General features: G+C 45.3%; 1 protein-coding gene across 2 annotated transcripts in view; it reads right to left on the minus strand.

Annotated features, from left to right (window-relative positions):
• LOC124614067 (histone-lysine N-methyltransferase, H3 lysine-79 specific) overlaps nt 1-21,235 on the minus strand; it is a 205,570-nt gene extending 184,335 nt beyond the window's left edge. For both annotated transcript variants that reach the window (XR_006979690.1, XM_047142901.1), the window contains exons 1-2: nt 21,029-21,235; nt 19,536-19,576 (exon numbers count right to left, since the gene is read on the minus strand). Coding sequence is in view for 1 of the 2 variants with exons in the window: in XM_047142901.1 (XP_046998857.1) it covers nt 19,536-19,576; nt 21,029-21,112 (125 nt within the window). In the remaining variant the exon portion in view is untranslated. The remainder of the gene's footprint in view (nt 1-19,535; nt 19,577-21,028) is intronic.
• Between the last annotated feature and the right edge of the window lie 710 nt (nt 21,236-21,945).

Here is a 21,945-nt window from a genome sequence, read left to right on the forward strand (position 1 = left end):
ACTATCTATTTGTTACATCTCTTTCTTAGTCACTGGTATCCTCATATTTCAAATACTTTTTCTCATCCCATAACTGCAATAATAGATTGGACAAGTCTAGTATCTTGGTTGTACCTACATAATACTAAATGTCTCTCATCCATCTGATCCGTGCATCTGTGAAGCAAACTGCCTTGTAATACGCCTCATACTCCCACTATGAATTCTGATAAACTCTGTAAGCATTGCTTACTCCAATATTTTGCTACTACAATTTTTTTCGTAAAAAGGATAGTCCCTCATAACCCTCACTTTCAGCATTAAGGTTGGTTGGTTTAAAAGGGGGGGGGGGGACCAAACTGCGAGGTCATCGACCCTCGTTCCCAGTAAAATATTTTTACACAAGGGAAAGAAGAAAAGAAAGAAGAACGACAGAAGGACAACCAACACTACTATGGGCAAAACAGGAAAAGAAAACCATAGAGATAACCATAGAGGTAGAAGCTGTAAAAGCAAGACAGCAGATGACCGTGGCTGGCCGAGCACGTAAATAAAAAGGAAAAGCCGATCACTCTGCGACACATTAGAACATCCACCCAGAAAGCATTAGACTGCAGAACACAAAAGGACAAAGGACATGCGCTAACGCTTATACAGAATGACAAAACCCACCGTCACGTGTAAAACTAAATTAGCCGATGAGGCGTTGTAAGATAAAATTAATGGCAACGTGTCCGGTAACAGAAGACTCCGCCGCAGGGCAATCAAAGAAGGACCGCTCACCAAGACACGGGCCACTTGTCAGCCGGGCGCCGCACCGACACTGATGTGGGTCATCACGGCGCAGGAGGTGCGAGAGGCCCGCATGGAGGACTGCCACACATTTGAAGTCTCCTTAATGGCGCGCAGTTTGTTGTGTGTGCTGAGGTTATGTCATTCCCTCTCCCAAAGCCGCAAAACGGTGCGGCTTAGTACTGAACGCAGGCCAGTTGCAGAGAAGACGATATCCTTAAGCGGTTTCCGCGTAGCCTGTTAGGCCAGCCTGTCGGCAAGTTCGTTGCCTGCGGTTCCGACATGACCTGGGGTCCAGACAAACACCACTGAACGACTGGACCGTTCCAGGGCACAGATGGATTCCTGGATGGTCGCCAAAGGATGACGAGAGTAGCACTGGTCGATAGCCTGTAGGCTACTCAAGGGGTCAGTACACAGAAGAGCCAGGGCATGAACGGATGTGCTCAAGAGCACGAGATATAACCACCAGCTCTGTCGTGAAAACACTGCAGCCATCGGGCAAGGAATTCTGTTCAATATGTCCTCCATGGACATACGCGAAGCCGACGTGAGCATCAGCTATCGAGACGTCGGTGGCCTCGGTACACGTCAAGGATCTAGAGGAAGTGGCAGCAGAGAGCCGCGGGGTTAACTGAGTCCTTAGGGCACATGTGAAAGGTCCAGGCGAAGCCGCGGCCTAGGTGTACACCATGGAGATGTACGTGAATGGACCTGAAGTACAGGTGGTAAAGGCAAAGACTCCAGTTCGGAAAGAAGAGATCGGACACGAACTGCAATTGGAAGCCCTGACCTGGGCCGCCGATGCAGGAGATGAACCTCCGTGGGTGGGAAAAGGAGACGCTGATTCGCATGCGCAGGACAACTGCGAACGTGTGCAACGCAACTGGCCAGCAGTTGTGCACGGCTAACCTGCAATGTAGGGATTCCGGCCTCCACCGGGACGCTGCTCACTGGACTCTCCGAAAAGCTGTCGCTAGACGAACGTCACAGTGGTGCACTGCGTCGAATAACCCAACACTGAGGGCGCCGCCGACTCATAAACCAGACTCCCATAGTCAAGGCGGGATTCAACAAGGCCTCTGTACAGCTGCAACAGGGTAGAGCGATTTGCACCCCAGTTGGTGCTTCTCAGGCAGTGGAGGGCATTTAGGTGCTGTCAGCACTTTCGCTTAAGCTGACGAAGGTGAGGTAGTAGACAAGTCAAACGGGCACAGAAAACCAGTCCTAAGATCGATATGTTTCTACTACAGTGAGTGGATCGTCATTAAGGTCAAGTTCTGGTTCTGGACGAACGGTTCGACGCAGACGGAAGTGCATAACACACGACATGTCTCCCGACAGGCGCCGATCAGCAACACCAGTACTGGTGGAGCAGTACGAAATGCAGAAGTCATCTGCATACAAAGAGGGTGAGACGGCCGGCCCTACAGCAGCTGCTAGACCATTAATGGCCACTAAAAATAGACGGACACTCAATACAGAGCCCTGCGGGACCCCATTCTCCTGGATATGTGGGGGGGACTATGGGAGGTACCAAGTTGGACAGTACGAAGCGACAGGAAATTATGGACAAAAAATCGGGAGTGGGCCTCGGAGACCCACTCGTATAATGTGGCAAGAATTTGATTTCGCCAGGGGGCGACATACACTTTTCGTAAATCAAAAAAGGCGGCAACCAGGTGTCGGCGTCTGGTGTTCGGATGGCAGACTCGAGGGATACAAAACTATTAGCGGTAGAGCGATCCCGGCGGAAGCCGCCCTGACATGGAGCCAGTAGGCCACGTGACTCCAGGACTATACCCCACCGCCGACACACCATACGTTCCAGCAGCTTACAAAGAACGTTGGATAGCTATCCACATCCAGGTTTTTACTGGGTTTGAGCACCGGAATGATGGTGCTCTCCAGCCATTGCTATGGAAAGACGTCATCGCACCAGATCCGGTTGAAGATGACGAGGGGATGTCGCTTGTAGTCAGATGAGAGGTGTTTAATCATCTGGCTGTGGATGCGATCAGGCCCAGAAGCTGTGTCGGGGCAATGTGCAAGGGCACTGAGGAGCTCCCACTCTGTAAATGGGGCGTTATAGAATTCACTGTGGCACGTAGTAAACGAGAGGACTTTCCCTTCCAGCCGCGTTTGAGGATGCGAAAGGCTGGGGTGTAATTCTCCGACACAGAGGCTCGAGGGTAGTGTTCAGCAAACAACTCGGCAATCGCGTTTGCGTCGGTAGATAACACGTCATTTATGCTAACACTAGTTGTGGTCTAGCACCCTAAAACAAGTTTGATCTTTGCCTAGACTTGGGAAGGTGACGTATGGCACCCAATGGATTAGACGTATCTCTCCCAACACTCCTGCTTCTGTCGTTCGATAAGGTGGCGTACGCGGTCACGGAGCCGTTTAAAGGGTATGAGGTGCTCCAGGTAAGCGTGCCGCTGATGTCGCTGTAGAACTCGCCGACACTCCGTAATTGCCTCAGCGACTTCCAGCGACGACCAAGGGACTGCCTTACGCCTCAGGCACCCTAAAGAGCGAGGGATCGCGTTTTCTGCGGCAGAAACGATTGTGGCAGTCACCTGCTCAACCATCACATCAATGTTACCTTGTGTAGGAGAGTCAACGGTGACATCAGAGGCGGAAGTTTCCCAGTCCGCCTTGTTTAAAACCCATCTGGGCAGGCGTCCGTGGGCCTGACGCTGGGACAGTGACAGGAAAATGGGAAGTGGTCACTACCGCACAGGTCGTCATGTGGATAGATGGGAGAGGTCCTAGGCTGCAAATTGATAAATCAATAGCCGAGTAACTACCTCGAGCCACACTACAATATGTGGTGGCCTCAGTATTTAAGAGGCAAGGGACGAACTGAGGCAGTAAAGTTGCGACATCTCTGCCTCTGCCAGTAACCACGGTGTCACCCCACGAGGGGTTACGGGCATTAAAATCTCCCAGAAGTAGGAAAGGTTTAGGGAGTTGATCAATCAGTGCAGCCAATAAGTTCAGGGGTACCAGCGCACCATCTGGAGGAAGATATACATTGCAGACAGCTATTTCCTGCGTGGTCCGTGTTCTGACAGCCACAGCTTGAAGAGGGGTTTGAAGGGGCACAGTTTCACTACAGACTGAGTTTAAGATATGAACGCAGACTCCACCTGACAGTCGATTATAGTCGGTTTCCGTAATATCCCTTATAGCCGCGGAGGGCAAGGGTCCGCATTGCCGGGAACCACGTTCCCTGGAGGGCAATGCAGAAAGCAAATGTAAATCTTAACAGTTGCTGTAGCTCAGCCAGGCGGTGGAAAAAACCGACGCAATCCCACTGGAGGATGACATCATCGTGAGACTGGGAAGGCATGGAACATTTAATGAGGCAGTTTACACCTCAGGGTCACCTGCTGCCACCGACTTTCCGCCTGAGTAGTCTATATCCATTGTGTCTGAGGGTCCAGCGAGATCCAGGTCCTCAGTGGACGGCAATATCTCCACCCCATCCTCAGACGCAGAGCTTTTAGGTAACGGTGGTGTGGGTGCCACCACAAGTTCCTTGTTCTTGGGGGTCTTCTTTTTCTTTTTCTCGCGCTGTTCCTTGAGTTTCCATAGCAGAGAGGACTTCACTGAATCAGTCTCCGGGACTGAGAATGAGCGTGAGGCCTACGACCAGCTGCTTTCGGGATCTTCAGCCACTGGCAGGTGTCATCTTTCCCACTAGCAGGAACCTGGGAAGGCAGTGGCCCAAGCGACGCCTTCCTAGCGAGATGAGCCAAAGAAGCCTTACGCTTGTCTGGCTCATGACTGGGCAGAGGAAGAGAGGATTCTGTTTTTATCAAAACTGACCCAAAGCGCATTTTGGACGAGCCCTCCACCTCACCAAACTTGTCCTCCAAATACTCCACAAAAAACTTGAGGCTTCATGGACATGAAAGATCCCGCATCAACTCTTGTACTTATGAGGTACCGGGTTGAATAAGGTTCACTGCCATCCTTAGCCTGGTGTTCCTCCCATGGTGTGGCCAGGAAGGGAAACGATTTGGGTCATATTTCTTTGCCCGCTTAGAGACTGCTGGCGGCGGACCACCAGCAAGAGACGACGTACTACGCTTCATGACATGGCATCCAACATGATGCCATCCACTCCGACCAGAGGCCCTCTCCACGGGCGCCACCCAGCCACTCAGCAAGGGCCACCTGGCAGGATGGCCATTGGCAAGAGTCCCGGTGCCCCAGGGAGATGCGCATCTACTCCATGGCATACGTGGGGAGTTAACAGCGCAGCCATCAGCAGAGCGATACCTGTGTGGTCAGGGGGCTACAAACTAACAGGGTACATGGCGGCACCACCACAATGGACTGGCTACCGTGCTGGATATGAGGTGCAAAGATTTCCACGGTCCTCGTCAGCGCAGAAAACGACACTGCATAGTGGGTGGAGGAAAATGCACCCAGGAAGGTGTCCTCACTCGAGAGATGGAGGGTAAGTGGGACTGCCATGCCACGACGAGAAAGTGGGCTAAATATCTCAATGCACGATGGATTCGATGCACCATGTAAGGCGCCCTTCCCCAATTGGCTCGCTCTTCGGGAAAATTTTGACAAATGGAGGTCAATCCCTACGGGAGACCATCACATGAAGGCCAAAAGGTGAGGCGCCGTTTAGCCGCCTCTTACGACAGGCAGGAATACTTCGGGCCTATTCTAACCCCGGGCACACAGGGGGGTTTACCGTGAAGACACCAAATTCCGCAGCTGACAACACACGCAATTTTGGTGCTCACTTCTAAACAAAAATGAGCACTCTAAACAGACGAGATTCCGTACAGGAATAAAATGACAGGGTCGCCGCAGTAGACTTACTGGTCTCGAATGCTCGACTGAGACAAGAAAGTCTATCGCGCAAAAGGATTCTACAGGTCGCAAGGTCTTTTAAACTGCCGTCTTCCTGCGCGAACACGGATCACTGCGACCCTCATGTTTCTCCCCGATGTTTCGTACTTGAACATACTGGCAAACTATGGGCGGGCTAATGTAGGGAAAAAAAAGGTGTTGACAGCGCTTGGCATTCGGCAGCCTATTTTCTGCTATTTTCCAGAAAGCGTGTCGTGACGAAACTGAAGGCCGGTGCTTGGGCAATCATCATCATCAGTGTTCTGCCTTAGGGCGGGTCTTTACATGTAGTTCTCCATGCACTCCCATCATTTGCTACCCTCTTCGTTTTTCTCGTAATTGTTTCCTATCCTTATACTATCCATCGTCTGCTAGCTTCTGCGTCGTCGTCTTCTGTCTTTCACCATTCCTCCAGAGCATCCATAAGTAAGCAATCTTTTTTCCACTAATGTCCAAGCCAATAGTGTTTCCTCTTCCTGATCACCTTTAAAATTTCTCTCTTCCCTTACTCTTCTCAGCATCTCATTTCTCACTTTGTCTACACATTTTATTCCTTCCAACCTCCTCCAAACTCTTTCCTCAGCGCCCGTGTCTCAGCTCTGTATAATGCCAACCTCCACATAAAGCACTTAGCCAGTCTCTTCCTGTGGTCCCTGTCCATGCTCCCACATAGAAGCCTCCCGTTGATTGAATGCCTTTTCGGCAATTGCCATACGTGTTTATACCTCCCCATTACATCCCATGCTTCACATTTATCTGAAAGCACTAATTTGTTTTGTATCTTGCCTGGAGCAGGCACCGTAACTGACGCGGTGGGTCTCCCCTTGCAGCCGACACTACAGCCTGGAGACGTTGCGCGGCGTGTTTTGTTTCTCCCCACGGCGACGGATTAAAAGGCAAGGCAGTGAGCACAAATGCAAAGCAGTGTCAGCGCATCAGCGAACCCCATATAATCTCTGCCACGAAGCAGCCACCGTGATTGCGAAAGTTGTGAGAAACGGCACAGGTAGGGGGTGCGTTTACGCAAACAGAAGAGCTGCATAGGCGATCGATAAAAGCTATCACCTATTACATAAGAGCCCCTCGCCGAAAAGACGCTGCGTTCCTGGCCGGCCTTGGGTGCGTGTTACTTCCAAGTGTTCGTTTGGCCTAGCCGCCGGACATTGTATCAGTGCGCACACACACACATTCGCTTTGTTAGTAGCCTTTTTGAGTTTTGTAGAAATGACAAATTAGTCAGTAACCTGTGATTAAAGGCATAGGTACCAGATAATTCTTCTTTCCCAAAGGGAAAAAAAACCCACACATTTTCTCTGTCGAGTTCGAAACATGGCAACAGGCAGGAACTACCAAATACAGCGAATGGAACGGCGAATGAATTATACAAGCAGAGATGGCAGCAGCAGCAAGGTCACGGCAGCGCAGTACGCCAGCGGACACGCTCTTAGTGAAAGCTGCCGGGTTTCAAACGGGACCTCGCCGGCTGTCCGCCCCTCCACGGCGACAGCTGCGAGAGCCGCTATTGTTCCAGCTCTTACGGATTAGTCGAGCGAGGGTTTCCTAGGCGATCTTCTACTTAAAGCACACTTTCTTGGTATTCTTCCAAAAAACTTCTATCTTTACAGACATATGACTTAAGTGACTGTAGCCAAAGGATATCGGGCATTTACGCTTACGCTGAGCCAACACCTTTTATTACCTCAGACACCAATTAACAGTTGATACCGCACGACGCATACTGGATCGGTTCTGGTCTCATTTGTGTTCAGACCACCGCCGCAAATTAATATTATGACGCAAGGCGCCATTGCCACACACGTCACACGTCGTCACCGCTGACGCCACATCGGCGCTTAATGAGGAAGTGACGCAAGCGGCCGCTCGAGTTGGCACTGTCAGTGAGGCATCGGGCCGATTACTCAGCAAACTTCGCAGAATACGAGAGCGTTTCCTCAAACACACAGCACGCAGATTGCAACAAAATGTGATGCTGTTGAGTTTCATTTGACGGATTTTGCTTCGCCTCGGCACAGTGCGTACTTCTCTTGAAATAACGACACAACGTGATGACCATACAAGACAAGAGGCAGAAGATCGTATTTTGTATTATTGACTAACACGTATGTCCAGTATCGTACGAATGTATGTAACTTGGTAAACAATTATTCTATTTCTCCTGCGCATGAGAGTCACGCTTTAATCTGCTACGCAGCCAACAGTGGAACATGTGTTTCGAAACACTTGCAACTACTCAATCTCCCCACTCCCCACCGAGCGACTGCTCTTCTTTAATGACCAGAAAGCGACGTCACCCAGCTGGACGAGCATTTAATTTGTTTTGTAGTGAGGCGAAACAGTAATCCATACTATTGTAAGTGCGAAAGTAACTGTGTATTACACTTTCACGACTAAAATGCCGAACCAATTTTGGTTAAATCAGATACGGAGATACTTTGAGCGCCGGGGAAGAACAAACGCTATTTTAGAACGCATGTAGTAAAACATATTTATTGATTTGAAGACCGTCACGCGAAATATAGAACCATTATTACTCTTCGAAAAAGCTTGTATGGCCTACATAATACAATTATTTTCATTTATTTTTTATCGGTATGGCACTACATGTACAAAAACTACAAAACTACTATGTCACCATTTAAACACGGCTCTCCAGCATGAAATCACGAATGACACAGGCATCAAGGTCTTCTGTGTGTTTAATCACATTACATACAATACGATTCAACGTAATGAATTTAATGTTTATACAATCCTGTACGTGTTTACTCCATACTTCCATACTAATATCAGTCACAAACTGAGTCTCTCGCGTCAGGTACCTTAAAGACACTCACTGACATGCATCACTTGTTGCTGGTCTTGTGGTTTGCGTATTTGAACTTCGTCCGTGGGGTCATCGACGCGCAAGTCGCCGTCGCGTCGTGTAAAAGGACTTGCACCAAATGCACGAACTTCTCGAACGGGGTCTCCCGGCGAATAAAGCGATATACACATTTCATTTAATTGATATGCCAATGCAGCTGCGGTAAATAGCTGGTTGTTCCATAATTTAATAACATATCTATCGCAAATCTACACTAAAAACTTCGTGTGAAAGAATTTATAAAATGAACTACTGTTAAACGAGTGGGTGCAGAAAAAGGAACGTCCACAACGGAACGCAAAAAAAAAAAAAGGCAGTGAGAAGAGACAACATAAACTGGTGTCCTTACGAAGATACACCAAGAAGTTAACCTACAAGACCTACTTCAGGCTACTACAGCAAAAGCGGGGATAGCGCGAATTTTGACAGCTTTTACTCCCCACCACGCATCGTGCCGTCTACTTTAGTCATACTGCACTGCCGGCTCCAGTCGCTCGATAACATAATGGGAACTCCTGTACGTAGCATGTAACAAACTCCTGGAGTGGCGCACAGCCCGTACACACTACTCCCAAAATAAATGCAACCGAGGTCAACGCGGTCTTACGGTCACGAGAAGGGAGCCCGTACTATCAGGTGATGAGTGGACCTGTAGGCATAACCGTAAATGCCAAAATTACGTAATACGCAAAATTTACCTGCTATGAATCACTAGGTTATGCTAATTTTTAACACCAGGAGAGCGAGGGAATATTTTAGACAGGCTATTTAGCCAACATTTCACCGAAAAAGAGCTTCACCTTTCCTCCTACACAATATTCTAACTGTAATGCAGTCGAGAAATTGCTGACACACTTCTTTTTGTGGAAACTGCGGTGACATGCAATTCTTAAATAATAACGCCCGCCAGTTCGGTCATCCGGGACCTCTTTTTCGAAAAATCGAAGGGCAAACCAGATATTAGCGGGGCCGTACCCATCACTTGGGTCAAAACCCATGTTGTTATAGCAGGGACCAGGGGAGGTTATCACATCACCAAAGATGCAACCCATCAGTGTCGATTTCAATACGCGCTAAATAAAATCCTCGAAGCGCTACGATGATAAAGCAAGTAAATGTTGCTTTGTCTATGCTCCGGGGTAGGAAAGAAATTTCAGCAGATATTCATCTAACGAAATGTAGCATTATTTCAGTACTGTATCCCGGTGGCGAAGGTAACGCCTTTGTACAGGTTTATTACATCTATACTAAAATGTAGTCTTCACTCTGTAATTCATTGAATTGATAAGAAATGGCGTCCAGTGTTACGTACTGCTCTGAGATGAGGTGGTCGGCACAGGAGAGAAAATCGTAGTGAGCCAGAAACCAGTCAATATAATGTATCGAAAAGTTCATTACTGCCTTTGTCGGATTCGACCTATTACACAGGTCTATGAAAATGTATGACTGATTAAGACAAGAAACCTGCGCTTACTCTAGGCCAAATCCTTATTTATATTTGTCGAAGCAGAGACGGAGATAAAAAGGGAGCTTTGGATAACGCAGATATACTTCGAGACTAGCTTCCATAGCGGGATGGCGAGGGAAACATAAGCAACCACAAATCTCCCGTACGCGCGCAGATTCGGCACATGTGTGCTCTCCTATTCCACGCCATTCCCAGCAGACGGTAGGACTAGATGACAGTGGCTCGAAAACAGGAGGACTGGACTAGCGTGTAGTTTGGGAGCAAAGTGTGTCAACAGTGTGGACAATTGGCGAGGCGGCGCGTGTGTCCTTGCAGGTGGGCGTTAGTTACGTCAGCCGGCGCGCACCACCACCCTCAAAGGCTCAATAGCCTGTGGAGCGTGTTGTGACGGCCCCTCCCTCACAACGGGCCTGGGCCTCAGGATTACGAGAGTGGAATCTCAAAACGGCAAAAGGAATATACTAGGCAGGGGTCAAAGACCAGACATATGAGGACGAGTTACGGATATTATTTCACTAAAGGTATACTTCTATTTAATGATAACTGTTGGCTATATTGCCTCCTGATTTTGTGATGCTCAGTAAGAGCTCAGCTGTAATTAACAATACATCAAGAAATCAAAATGAAATCTGCGATTCGCTATTCGAGACAAATGGAATACAGCCTCGCTTTTTAGCCATTCTGGATTGTGTGTTGTACTGAGTAGGTAGCTCAAATACGCTACAAATACTGAAGACTAAACTACCAATGAATCAGTGGCGGACAGCATCGGCAATGAACTTTCACGCATGCTATAATATACGTTTGGGAGATGAAGATTTGCACGTTCTAAGCTTCAAAATCTTCACTTAACGATAACAAACGAACCAATAGTTTTCACACGCTGTTTCGTCATAAATTCTGTATACCAACAAATAATGTACATTTAGGTGCAGCCTTCAGCTATTGCTACTTAGAAAACCTGCGTAACTACATGCCTTTGATATGCATGCACTGTATCAAAATGTTGCGAAATGCTGAAGGTGCAACGTTGTACATAATGACTCACAAAACTGTGTCGTTGCCTGCCACGATGCTGTCTCTGACACTGAGTGAACGACAGATAGGAACCTCGCGTCTACAGTCTCCGAGAGCACTATTAACGATGCCCATTGGTGGCCACTACTTATCGATTTCCAGGAGGAACGAAACAGTGCATTTCGGCTTGACCGGGCCCGAGCACAGGACGTGGACACGAGAAAGCATGCACAGCTGTATATAGAACGCGACCCGGCCGAGCGGCGAACAAAAGGCTAGCAGCAGCAGTAAGCAGAGCTAACGCTAGCGCAAGCGCGACGGCCGGCCGGCAGCATTCCTGCGTTACGTCAGCGGGCGGCCAGTGCCGCCGCCAGCCGGACAATGGGCAAAGATTCACCGCCTCTAGAGCCCTGCGCATGCGCAGTTGCCAGGTCGCGCACAGCTGCGCGCAACTGTGCCAAATTTCTGGATCAGCGTGCGACCCCGCCACTGGCCGGGAAGGGTGAGCGACTCCCGAAGGAACACCCCTTCTCAGAAACGCAAATACGAAGTCGTCATTCGAGCCCACGACTGTGCTAACACACATCAGTGCTCAAAGAGCGCCTGCTAAATGTTGAGTAATGGGTTAATCGACTGTGCCTCGTTCTGGTGAAAAGCGATACGTAACTCTCTGCAATACCAGTCAGGTTTTTCACGTTAATTCGTCAGCGACAGCATAAAACTAAGAGTGGCCGTGCAACAAGACCACGAGCGTTGGACTCTTGTTATCAGATTAATTAATTAGCCGTCGTTACTCAAACTATCCGCATCGAAACACGAGAAATTTTTAAATCTATCGATTATTTTTTTCTTTACTGGAAACACAGTAGAAAAAGGTTTGCCCGGGAGTCGCAGTCACACCGTGCGAGGCGGCGCAGTGGTTAGCACACTGGACCCCCATTCGGGAGGGCGACGGTTCAGACCCGCGTCCGGCCACCCCGACTTAGATTTTCCGTGATTTCCCTAAACCGTTCGAGGCAAATGCCGTGATGATTCCTTTGCAAGGACACGGCCGATTTCCTTCCTTATCCTTGACACCATCCGACCTTGCGCTCCGTCTTTAACGACCTCGATGTGGACGGGTCGTTAAACCGAAGCCGCAATTAAAGCACGAGGCTAGCGGGCTGATCGGTATCCTACCATCGATAACAAGCCACAGCTTTCTCTCAACTGTAAAGCGCGTTTCAGATCTAACGTATGCTGTGTTCTCCACCTGTGCCAAACCGAACAGTAACTGCTCCCACGGTTTCCAACTTGCGCTTCTTTCTCTCTTCCATTTCCTTATTTTCATCAATTGCGTCCGCTCAGTGGTCAGTGCGTCCACGCAGCGGGCCGGGATCGTTTCCCTGCCGGGTGTCAACATCCGGACTGACACCTAACACCTATTGCAACTGAGCAGAGCGTAACATCCCCGTTGCGTTCAGTACCGGATTTGTCAGCTATCTTTCAACTACGTTATGAAAGGAACGCCGTTAAGGTACATAAAACGTGGACATGCCAAAACGTTAAATAACGTTTATATAACGAATTTTCATTCTGCAGCCGACTGTGCGCCGATATTAACTTCCAGGCAGATTAAAACAGTGTGCCGCACCGGAACTCGAATCTGGGACCTTCGCCTTTTGCGGGCAGGTGCTCAGCCAGCTGAGTTACCCGAGCACGACGCACGTCCTGTCTTCACAGCCTTACTTCTGCCCGTACATCTCTGCCCGAAGCCTGACAATTATGCGAAACTTGCGCGACTACTGCTCCTGGAAGACAGGCCGGAGATGAGGTACTGGCGAGAGTGACGCTGTGAGGAAGCGTCACCGGGTCGTGCTCGTGAACTCGGTCGGTATAGCACTTTCCCGTGAAAGGCAAAGAATCCGGGTTCGAGTCTCGGTTCGGCAGGCAGTTTTAATCTGCCAGGTTTCGACATCACTTTTGCTCCCAGCCACTCATTCTCACGTTGGTATACAGCAAGTCAAGAGTACCAAGCAATCATCCTCAGCCCTTAGGCGCCACCGGAGGGGCACGTGGTCAGCACACAGCCCCCCCCCCCCCCCCCCAAAGCTTCTCAATCGAGTAGCTCCGCAATTGGCCTCACAAGGACTGAGTGCACCCCACTTGCCGACAAAGCCCGACAGGGCCTAACTTCGGTGACCTGAAGGGAACAAGACGGCAAGGCCATTGGCATGTCGAGAGCACAGAATGGAAAATGGTTAACAAACTGCCTATTGGCTTCTGTATTGCGTTCTTCGGCCGACGTTCCTCTAATGATTTTACTGACGTTTCGCCAGCCACTCGTGCTCGCGAAAAGTCAGTAAAATCATTAGATGAACGTCGGCCGAAGAGCCCGATACAGAAGCCAATAGGTAGTTTGTCTACAAGTGGCCACGAAAGCCTTAACAATTTTGAAAATGGTTAACACAGCTTGTCTCTTACGGTGCATTATTCAAACACGACTCCCACGCTAGAAGAGACACGAAACAGAGTCCTTTAATAGCGGTTGGTTGATCACTTACACTCAACTGTTTAGACGCGCCAGACAACCGAAAATATTCAGTCGTCTCTCCCATATAGTCACATCAAACTGACGGCAGATCTGCTACTAACCCAGCTTTTGCCCTCCTACTACGACACAAAATAGACCCGGCGGAAACTGCTGGTCGCTGACGGCTGCGTCCTACTGGAAGCCGCGGCGGTGTATTTCGGTCGCGGTGATTGGCAGGCCTGGGTGCCGGAATGCCGGAGTTGGCACACGCCGTGGCCGCCGCCGGCCGGACAGGGCAGGATCAATAGCCAGCAACATTCCCTGCTCCCCCTAATTCAAAGACACCTCACCGGCCGAACTGAAACGGCTAGCGCAACCGGTAGCTTTGCGGCTTTTTTATGGGATTACCGGTCCCAGACTGTACTGGCTCAACTACCGATGGTTAGACTACACGCAGCGCTTCAAATATAGCTCACACATCACTGCGAGTTGCGAATAGATATCTACGAGAAAGAGGACATACGAAACATGCAAGAGCTTTTACGTATATAGAGTGACATTTTCAAAAGCTTCGCTGAAAGTAATAGTGAAAAATTAAAAGGAACCTTTCACCCCTGTTGGCGATAGGTGCTATTTTCGTCTCAACACACCAATGTTTACATAACTCTGAGCGCCGTGGAAGTACTTGTAGAACGAAAATACTTAATACATAACAAAAGATATACTTGACAAAAAAATCTTTAAAAGATGATCTCTTAAAGTTATCGCAACGATGATAGCAATAAAAATAACATCACTGGTGGCCACATTAAGTCTATTCAGCAAAAAATTCCTAAAAAGGGCATTAAATGTAAAAGTTTGAGAGAATTTTGAGCCAACTGCAGTACATATTCACAGCAATCACTCGACAATAAAAATAACATGGAAGATCTTCCCAGAAGACTGGCTCATTAGCACATTTTGGTCATCAATATCAATTTGCGAAATCAGTTATATATAATTGTGTTCCTAATGTGTCATCTTTATGTGCAATATAAGGCTGCTTTCAGTAAACAATTTTTTTTTAGGAAATACAGTTCTGGACCTTGGTAAAAGTCGTGAAAAATGTACGAGTTTCGAACTGAGCCTTAAACACTAGTAATTACGAATGACACGTGCTTTCAAAGAAACTACCGTAACATCTTTTAAGGCAATTACAATGTTAAATAGTAATAAAGTCACATGAATTACCACATGACAAATGCCGAAATAACAATACATTTTCTACAATGTCATTGAACACTACTTGCAAATCTCACAAAGCTAACGCAGGTCAAGATTGTCACAAAAGCAAAAAACCTCCAAACAACATAATAATCTCAATAAACTGATGGAACAAAAGGTAACAAAAGTTCAGAAGATATTTGCACCTAACATTTTTGACATTCGGAATGTACCTAAGATTGAAATGAATATTAAAAATCAATAGTATGAAGCATTATTCACTTCAAAATCCAGTATATTCACGACAACGCGAGCGAAGAAGCAGTTCCTTTTGTAAATAATGCAGCGCAAATTTATGCAGGTGACTTATAACATCTGCACATGGGGCACAAAACATGATACGTATGTTCTGTTGATCACAAATGTGATACAGAACAAACCAATTTATAATCATAGTAGAATTTTTCAGTGGAAGCATGATGCCACCGGAATTACATGGAATATTCTCACAGTGATTACACAGTCACAGATTAAATTTTAAAGTTATTTCTGTGTGGCACTGACCAGAAAATTTTTTTAATGTCCTGCTGCCAGATGGGCATTAACTCAAAACTAGAAGCAGCATAAGAAATCAGAAACTTTCAACACCTCGTCGTGGTTAGTTTACGACATTTGTGATTAAAAGCTGCTTACAACAAACAAGTGGGCAGCAACAGTACTACATCTTTTCACAAATATAGTGACAAGTGTTTTTTCTAAACTTCATTATGTGTGTCTTGCCTATCCCATTGCAATATAGTGATGACAGTGTTAAATTACAGCCCACATAAGAACAACACCAATGGTGCAAAATATGATCAAAACTTGATACGCTGTCAAGACATAAAATGCAAAAAAGCAGATAAAACTGTACAATCTCTTCTTCAAAATTAATGCTAGTCCAGAACTAAAACACGGATTCTGCAAACTATAGTTCAGTAAACGTTGCAGCTCATGGACTCAACACTCTGTATGAAATACTTTAGGCAAAGAGTCTTATTAAAGAGAAGTGATGTCCTGAATATTGGCCATACAGAAATGAGTCCTTTCTATTCTGGCCTTAAAGAAATGTATGACAGGTCTAGCTATTAGGATTCACTGACATGCCTCGGATAAATGATCATAAGAAAAGAATTATGCCAAATGTCTCATATTCTGGGTATGTAAAATGTAAAAACATTAAATCTGCTTCATGTGAGAAGAAAACAAATATTATGAGTTGACTTTTCTTCACTGCAGCACGTCACATTTTGGACATATTTTGCATCCTCAGCATGGTTCTTATGCGGGTTATAATTCATTCCACTTAGACTATCTGATATTAAATTTTGCTGGTCTTCCCTAGTACCATAAATTATGGAGCAAGTACCAAGGCTTTCATTGTGCATTAATTTGTTTGGAGTAGGCATACTTAAATCAGAACCAGTGTGGGATAAACATTATTTTACTGGACAGGGGTTACTGACAGATTTCTACACAGCAACGAGAAAACAAAGAATACTGACATTAGATGGGAACCCTATGTACCGTGGAACTTAGCAGAAACACCAAAACTATTCTGCAGTATAATTCCAGAATAAAACTGAAATATTCGCCAGCTTATTAGAATGATGGTGTGAACCGTTGTGGCACGTGGGGCTGGCCAATAGGTGTTCTTCTTCATGTCCATGATGCTTAACTCTAATTAAACATTTTAATTTTTATATTTTGAGCAACGAATTTGTTACAAATTTGAATAAATTCTCCACAGTTCTATTACACGCTGAATAACGGCAGGAAAAGTAACATCCAATTAATTAGCACAAAAGAAAAATTGAAACTAATCGCGCTGCTGAAAAATGGAGACGGTGTACACTAAAATCAGCAGTAAACAAAACAACACATGGACTTATGAACTGGAACAATACGTCATACCGACACGGATCCCGGAATGAACAACCTTAAATGACCGCTTGCGAACTGTTGGCGAGGTTTCCTGTTGCAATTCAGGCAATGCCTCTACCTGACATTAGCCGCAGCATTCTGCCGAGTAAGTAAAACACAAACAGGCAGATTTCTCCAGATACATGTATGTCCTATTACGATTACAACGTCATAATACGTGCTCGCATTCCCGACTGGTTTCCGTGATAACAGCTAAAAAGTTACGACAGCGCGACGGTTAAATGTATCATTTTTTTAACTTTCAAACCGGATGGGTTGTTGGCGGCCACTGAAATGAACGCACAGACCGACCCCGCCAACACTTGTTCAGCCTTCCCGTAGTAACGGTCCGGCCTACTGACGGCGAGACAGCTAGCTACACAAGCGCGCTGGCTGGCCAACTGCAACAGCTCTGTGTTCTCCCACTCATTCAGCTGCCGTTTTCTCCTCTGGCGGGCATCCACAGCGCACACGCTTCGTAAAACCAAATTCAGTAGCAAGCGACACTATCCTGAAGTCAAAATGTAGAAATTACTAGTCTGGAAGAAAATGGAAACTAAAAACGGAGAGTTACATAAATCCTCCCTTCAACCATTCCCTCTCTGTTCCAAATAATAGCAACAAATACGGTACTTCACATTCTTTCGGGAATAGGCTACACATATGCACAGTGGCTACTTTACCCTAGAAACTGCAACGGGAACGTCTTTTATACTTAATACAGTTGAATGTTAAGAGTTATCTTCTCGCTGCCAGTACGAAATGCACAGATGAAGAGCTGGATGAGCGCGATAAAACTTACCTGACTTTATTGGGAAGTTAAGATCGGAAACTTACTACATTTCTCTGCTGAAGAACTGTCTTTTCCTTGGCAACAAGAGGACTTCCGGTAATAGAAAACGAAGACTGAACAATCCACTCTGCCACGACCATCCTGCGAGTTCTGCAGATGGTGTAGTTCTGAACTTGTCTTTCAAATCAACACAAGCAAAAGGGACGAATAAGGCATGAGATGTGCGGAAACTGAATTCGATCCTCTCATTAACAATGTTCTTCCAGTATACACGACACGTCTAAATGGCAGGTCTAATGAGAACCAAACGATGCAGAGCAGGTTTCTGATACACCGAATGTCGAACTGTGATGTAAACAACGAATAACGCACCCAACCAAGAAATACCAAAAATGTTATATTCTCATTTAGATTACGACCCGTAAATTATGAAACAGTTAATAGCACAACCGTTTCTAGGACAGAATTTGGGATGTGCTGTTACACATTAAATTATGGGGTTCAACATGAGTGCAATGCTTTGCTTATGAAGTAAAAACAATAAGAAATATTTCTTTAAACATTCTGAAACGTGATAGGCCAAACGGGTTGTTTCGCACTGACAGTAATACATTTGAAACAACTGAACTAAATGCCTCACAGACCCTGAGAAAATTATTACAGACTTTTAAGCTCAGCTGTTCTCACGTTTGCAGAAAATAACGGATTAAAGTGTGTACGTCTCCTCACAAGAACACAAATTCTAGTTTTATTTAATCTCCAAACATTTTTCGCCATCGTTGTGGCATCTTATGTGAGTTTTTTCTTCTTTTATGGTTTCTGTTTTTACGTTGTGTGTCTCGTGTTGGTGTCAACAGCAGCACACCACAAGTACATTTAAACAACATCTTACTGCTGTATTTTAGCTGAGCTGTGCTTTGAGTATCGTACTTTTACTATGCGAAATATGTTGTTTTTATGCTTAAAGTGACTTTTTCCTGGTGTTTACTGGCGAATTCTGAATGTTACCATGTTGCTGTGGCTTACATGCACTCGTCACAGTGGTATGAAACAATGTGCAGAGATAAGTACATGTAAGCCACAGCAATATGGCAACATCCAGAATTAGTCAATGGGCATCAGGAAGCGTCACTCCAAACATCAAAATAACACATTTAGCAATTAGATAATAACCAAGTACAGCACAGGACAGATCAACTACAGCAATGATGACATGTTACTGATTTCTGTTGGCAGGCAAAGGGAACACACAATATAAAAAAAGAAAAACCACACAGGAGATCCCACAGCTGTGGTGAAACAGGTTTGGGGGTTAAAAGAGGAAGAAATGTGTTCTTGAAAGTAGGTAGACTATTTAATTCATTATCCTAAGAGGCTTCAGTAAAATTTCGAGAAATTCCGATCTCTCGACCCCGCAAGGAGACTGAAGTGCACCTGACTTTCCACGGGAACAACGGTAGTAACTCTTGCTGGATTCGGGTGTGATGGTGCGATACTTCGGCGTGCACGCCTGGATCAGACCGGAGGGTCGTAGACCGCGAGGTCACTCCGTCAGTCACGGCTGGTTGTTCACCCGGCTGCTCCAAGGTCACCAAATTATTCGCAGGTCCGCCAGCCACCTCCACCTCCTACTCTTTCGCTATGCAGCTCCTAGTAGTTCGCTTGCTCTCGCCCCACTCAAGCCACTCTCGCGACAAAATACTGAATTTGCATCTAGCCACTGTGACTAAAGTCTCAACCCTCACCACAGCACGAGTACTAAGTTCCTACGCTAAACTAAACGTCATTACATAAAAGTCCTTTTTCGGCGCTTCTGACGACGTCATTAAATATTTAGAAAAGTTACGGCGGTAAGATCCACATACTACAGGAATCTATCTGAATGCGAAGCACTGTCACAGACCTTGAACCAATGAATCACATTCTGAGCGCCTAACCGTCAAAAGGGAAGTATGTTGCGTAAGAACATTATACCGAGGTCAAAGAACACATTTGTTTTGCAAGTAAAAACTGATTTGTCAAGTGTACACGGTTAATTTACCTTATGGTTTCCACTATCTCAAGCGCACCGTCATGTTTATCCTGTAAAGAAAAGAAAAAGTGTAATTAGAAACACGTGTTCGTCAATCACAACCCATAATAAATGTTCAAAACATGAGATTAAAATACTTCTGATCACGAATAAAATTACAATACATACTACTCGGATATGGAGCATTTGATTTCTAACGAATGTTATAATGAACGAGATGTATTTCCCAGCAAAACAAAGGCAAGCATCTTTTTTAACCTGGCAATAATTATACAGAACTAAAACTGAAGTGTTGAACTTGAGTTTACTACTAATCCTATGCGCACCCAAGCCTGAAATGAGAAACCGAACAGTGTAAATGAGAAACCGAAAAGTGTTTCCTTCAAGCAAATGTGATCATCTTTCTGTACAAGTCACGAAAGCAGTATGCACTGCTCACAGCTGCAAACTTCAACATCTCATTACGCAAAACACCTTTATTTTATTTCATATATTCGTAACATACGACACGGTTAAATTACACAGTAGGCTAATAATAAACTAGGTTCACCGTGTGATATTTCTGTTATCTATTCCATCGTAAACACTAACGCTATTCTCAATATGAACAAAACTTACAAGCGCGCGAAAATAGCATGAAGTTGCACTTAAGCAAATCCGGAGGTTCAAATTCTAGACAGATAAGAGATAGCCTAAATTAAAGCAATGACTGTTTGAAATACTTGTTTTAAACTTTAAATTAAATGTAAACAAAATTTAAGAAGGTTCTCAATGAAAACTATCCAACAACATGAATTGTGTGTACTCAAACCATTAAGGAAGTAAAGTAAAATGAATACTGAAAATAGCCCATGTATTATTTTTACTTTCTTGCACTTAGGATTCTATAAACTGTTCTAATTACGACCAGCTCAGCAAGAAATGCCAATTCTTTGCTGCGAATATCATTCTTTCCCCTAATTATAGTTACAAAAAATACAAAAAAGTGTTTCCCTGCAGATTTAGATCTTGCTGTTTTTTAAAGCTGCGCTTCCTAAAACAGAAACTTGGAAAATAAAATGTATATCGTCAAAATGGCGATATATATTGAATTTGCGTTACAAATGTTCACGAAGAACGCGTTGTAAAACTACATTTAATATTTGACCTACTTTGAACGCGATGAGTGTTCTAACCTATCGACTTGAACCAATTACTTCTACAACAATGCAATAAAACTAACTTTTACGTTTTATTAAGACATTTAACCTGGCTTAAACGTGCCTTCGTGGCTATGGTCTACTACAAACTCACGTATGATGCAAATATTGACGCGCGTGCTATGCTGGCCCATCTTTACAATGGGTAAATACGAGAAATATTCAATGAAAATAAACCTCTACTACCGCAATAACGAGTTACAGTAAATCGTTCTGGCATTTATTCCAACACGAAATGTAACTTAGTATTAAAATAAATACCCAAAAATTTTAAAAAATCTCATATAAACAAGACAAACTTACAGAGCCCGTTCCTGAGGAAAGTGGCCACTGATAAACAACGGCTTCTGCTCCAGCAGGGCTATGAAGTCTTAATTCCAACGCCATTTCCAAAAAAATTGAGATATTTGGAACACCATACACTACACAACACCAACAACTTCACACAGAACTTATTCACTATAGCTTTTTCTTCGCGCGTGCACAGTTACTACCATCCTGGCTGAACGCCATGATGGAGCAGACGGAACATGGCTTCCTTTGATTCGCGCAGGCGCGTTTCTCCCCGAACCGATGGTGACTTCTTGGACGCAGCAGAAAGCTTATTGGCTGGACGTACTTACACCCGAGCCATAGGCTGACGCAAGCGCGGGATTATTTGAAACATGTTTCTGCGGGCATCGCTTACGTATGACTGCCGACACACACTTCTAGGTAATGTGGCACAGTCATCCCATTTGCAGCGTACTAGTACAGAGTTTCTCGGAATGTTTAGTCGTAAAACAATTGCACATGAATAATAGTCACCTACTATTCTAAAAGTTCCGCGAGGCGCATCCTCAATGCTTCAACAAAACGATATAATTAAACAAACAATTACAAAGATATTTGATACATGCAAAACTAAGAATTTAACAAAAATTCTTTTGTCATCTTAAACGAGGAAAAAGACAGCGTGCTGCATTATATCAATAATGTGAAGCAATGGAATCGTACCATTATCCAAATGATAATAGGCGCCCTTTACAGAATCTCATAGTCTGTTTCTCTCAGGTTTATTGTATATTCTAATACTGAAATATGAGAAAATCGATACGAAAATATTTCTGATTTGCATCAAGACAAGCTAACTGCATAAAATCCGATTACTTAATATTCTTTTCTAATTGTACGTATTCTTACATATGTTACCTCAAAAAGTGGTGCATTTGTTCCAGCAC

This window comes from Schistocerca americana, chromosome 4 (genome assembly GCF_021461395.2).
Source record: "Schistocerca americana isolate TAMUIC-IGC-003095 chromosome 4, iqSchAmer2.1, whole genome shotgun sequence".
In the NCBI taxonomy this organism is placed as follows: Eukaryota; Metazoa; Arthropoda; class Insecta; order Orthoptera; family Acrididae; genus Schistocerca; species Schistocerca americana.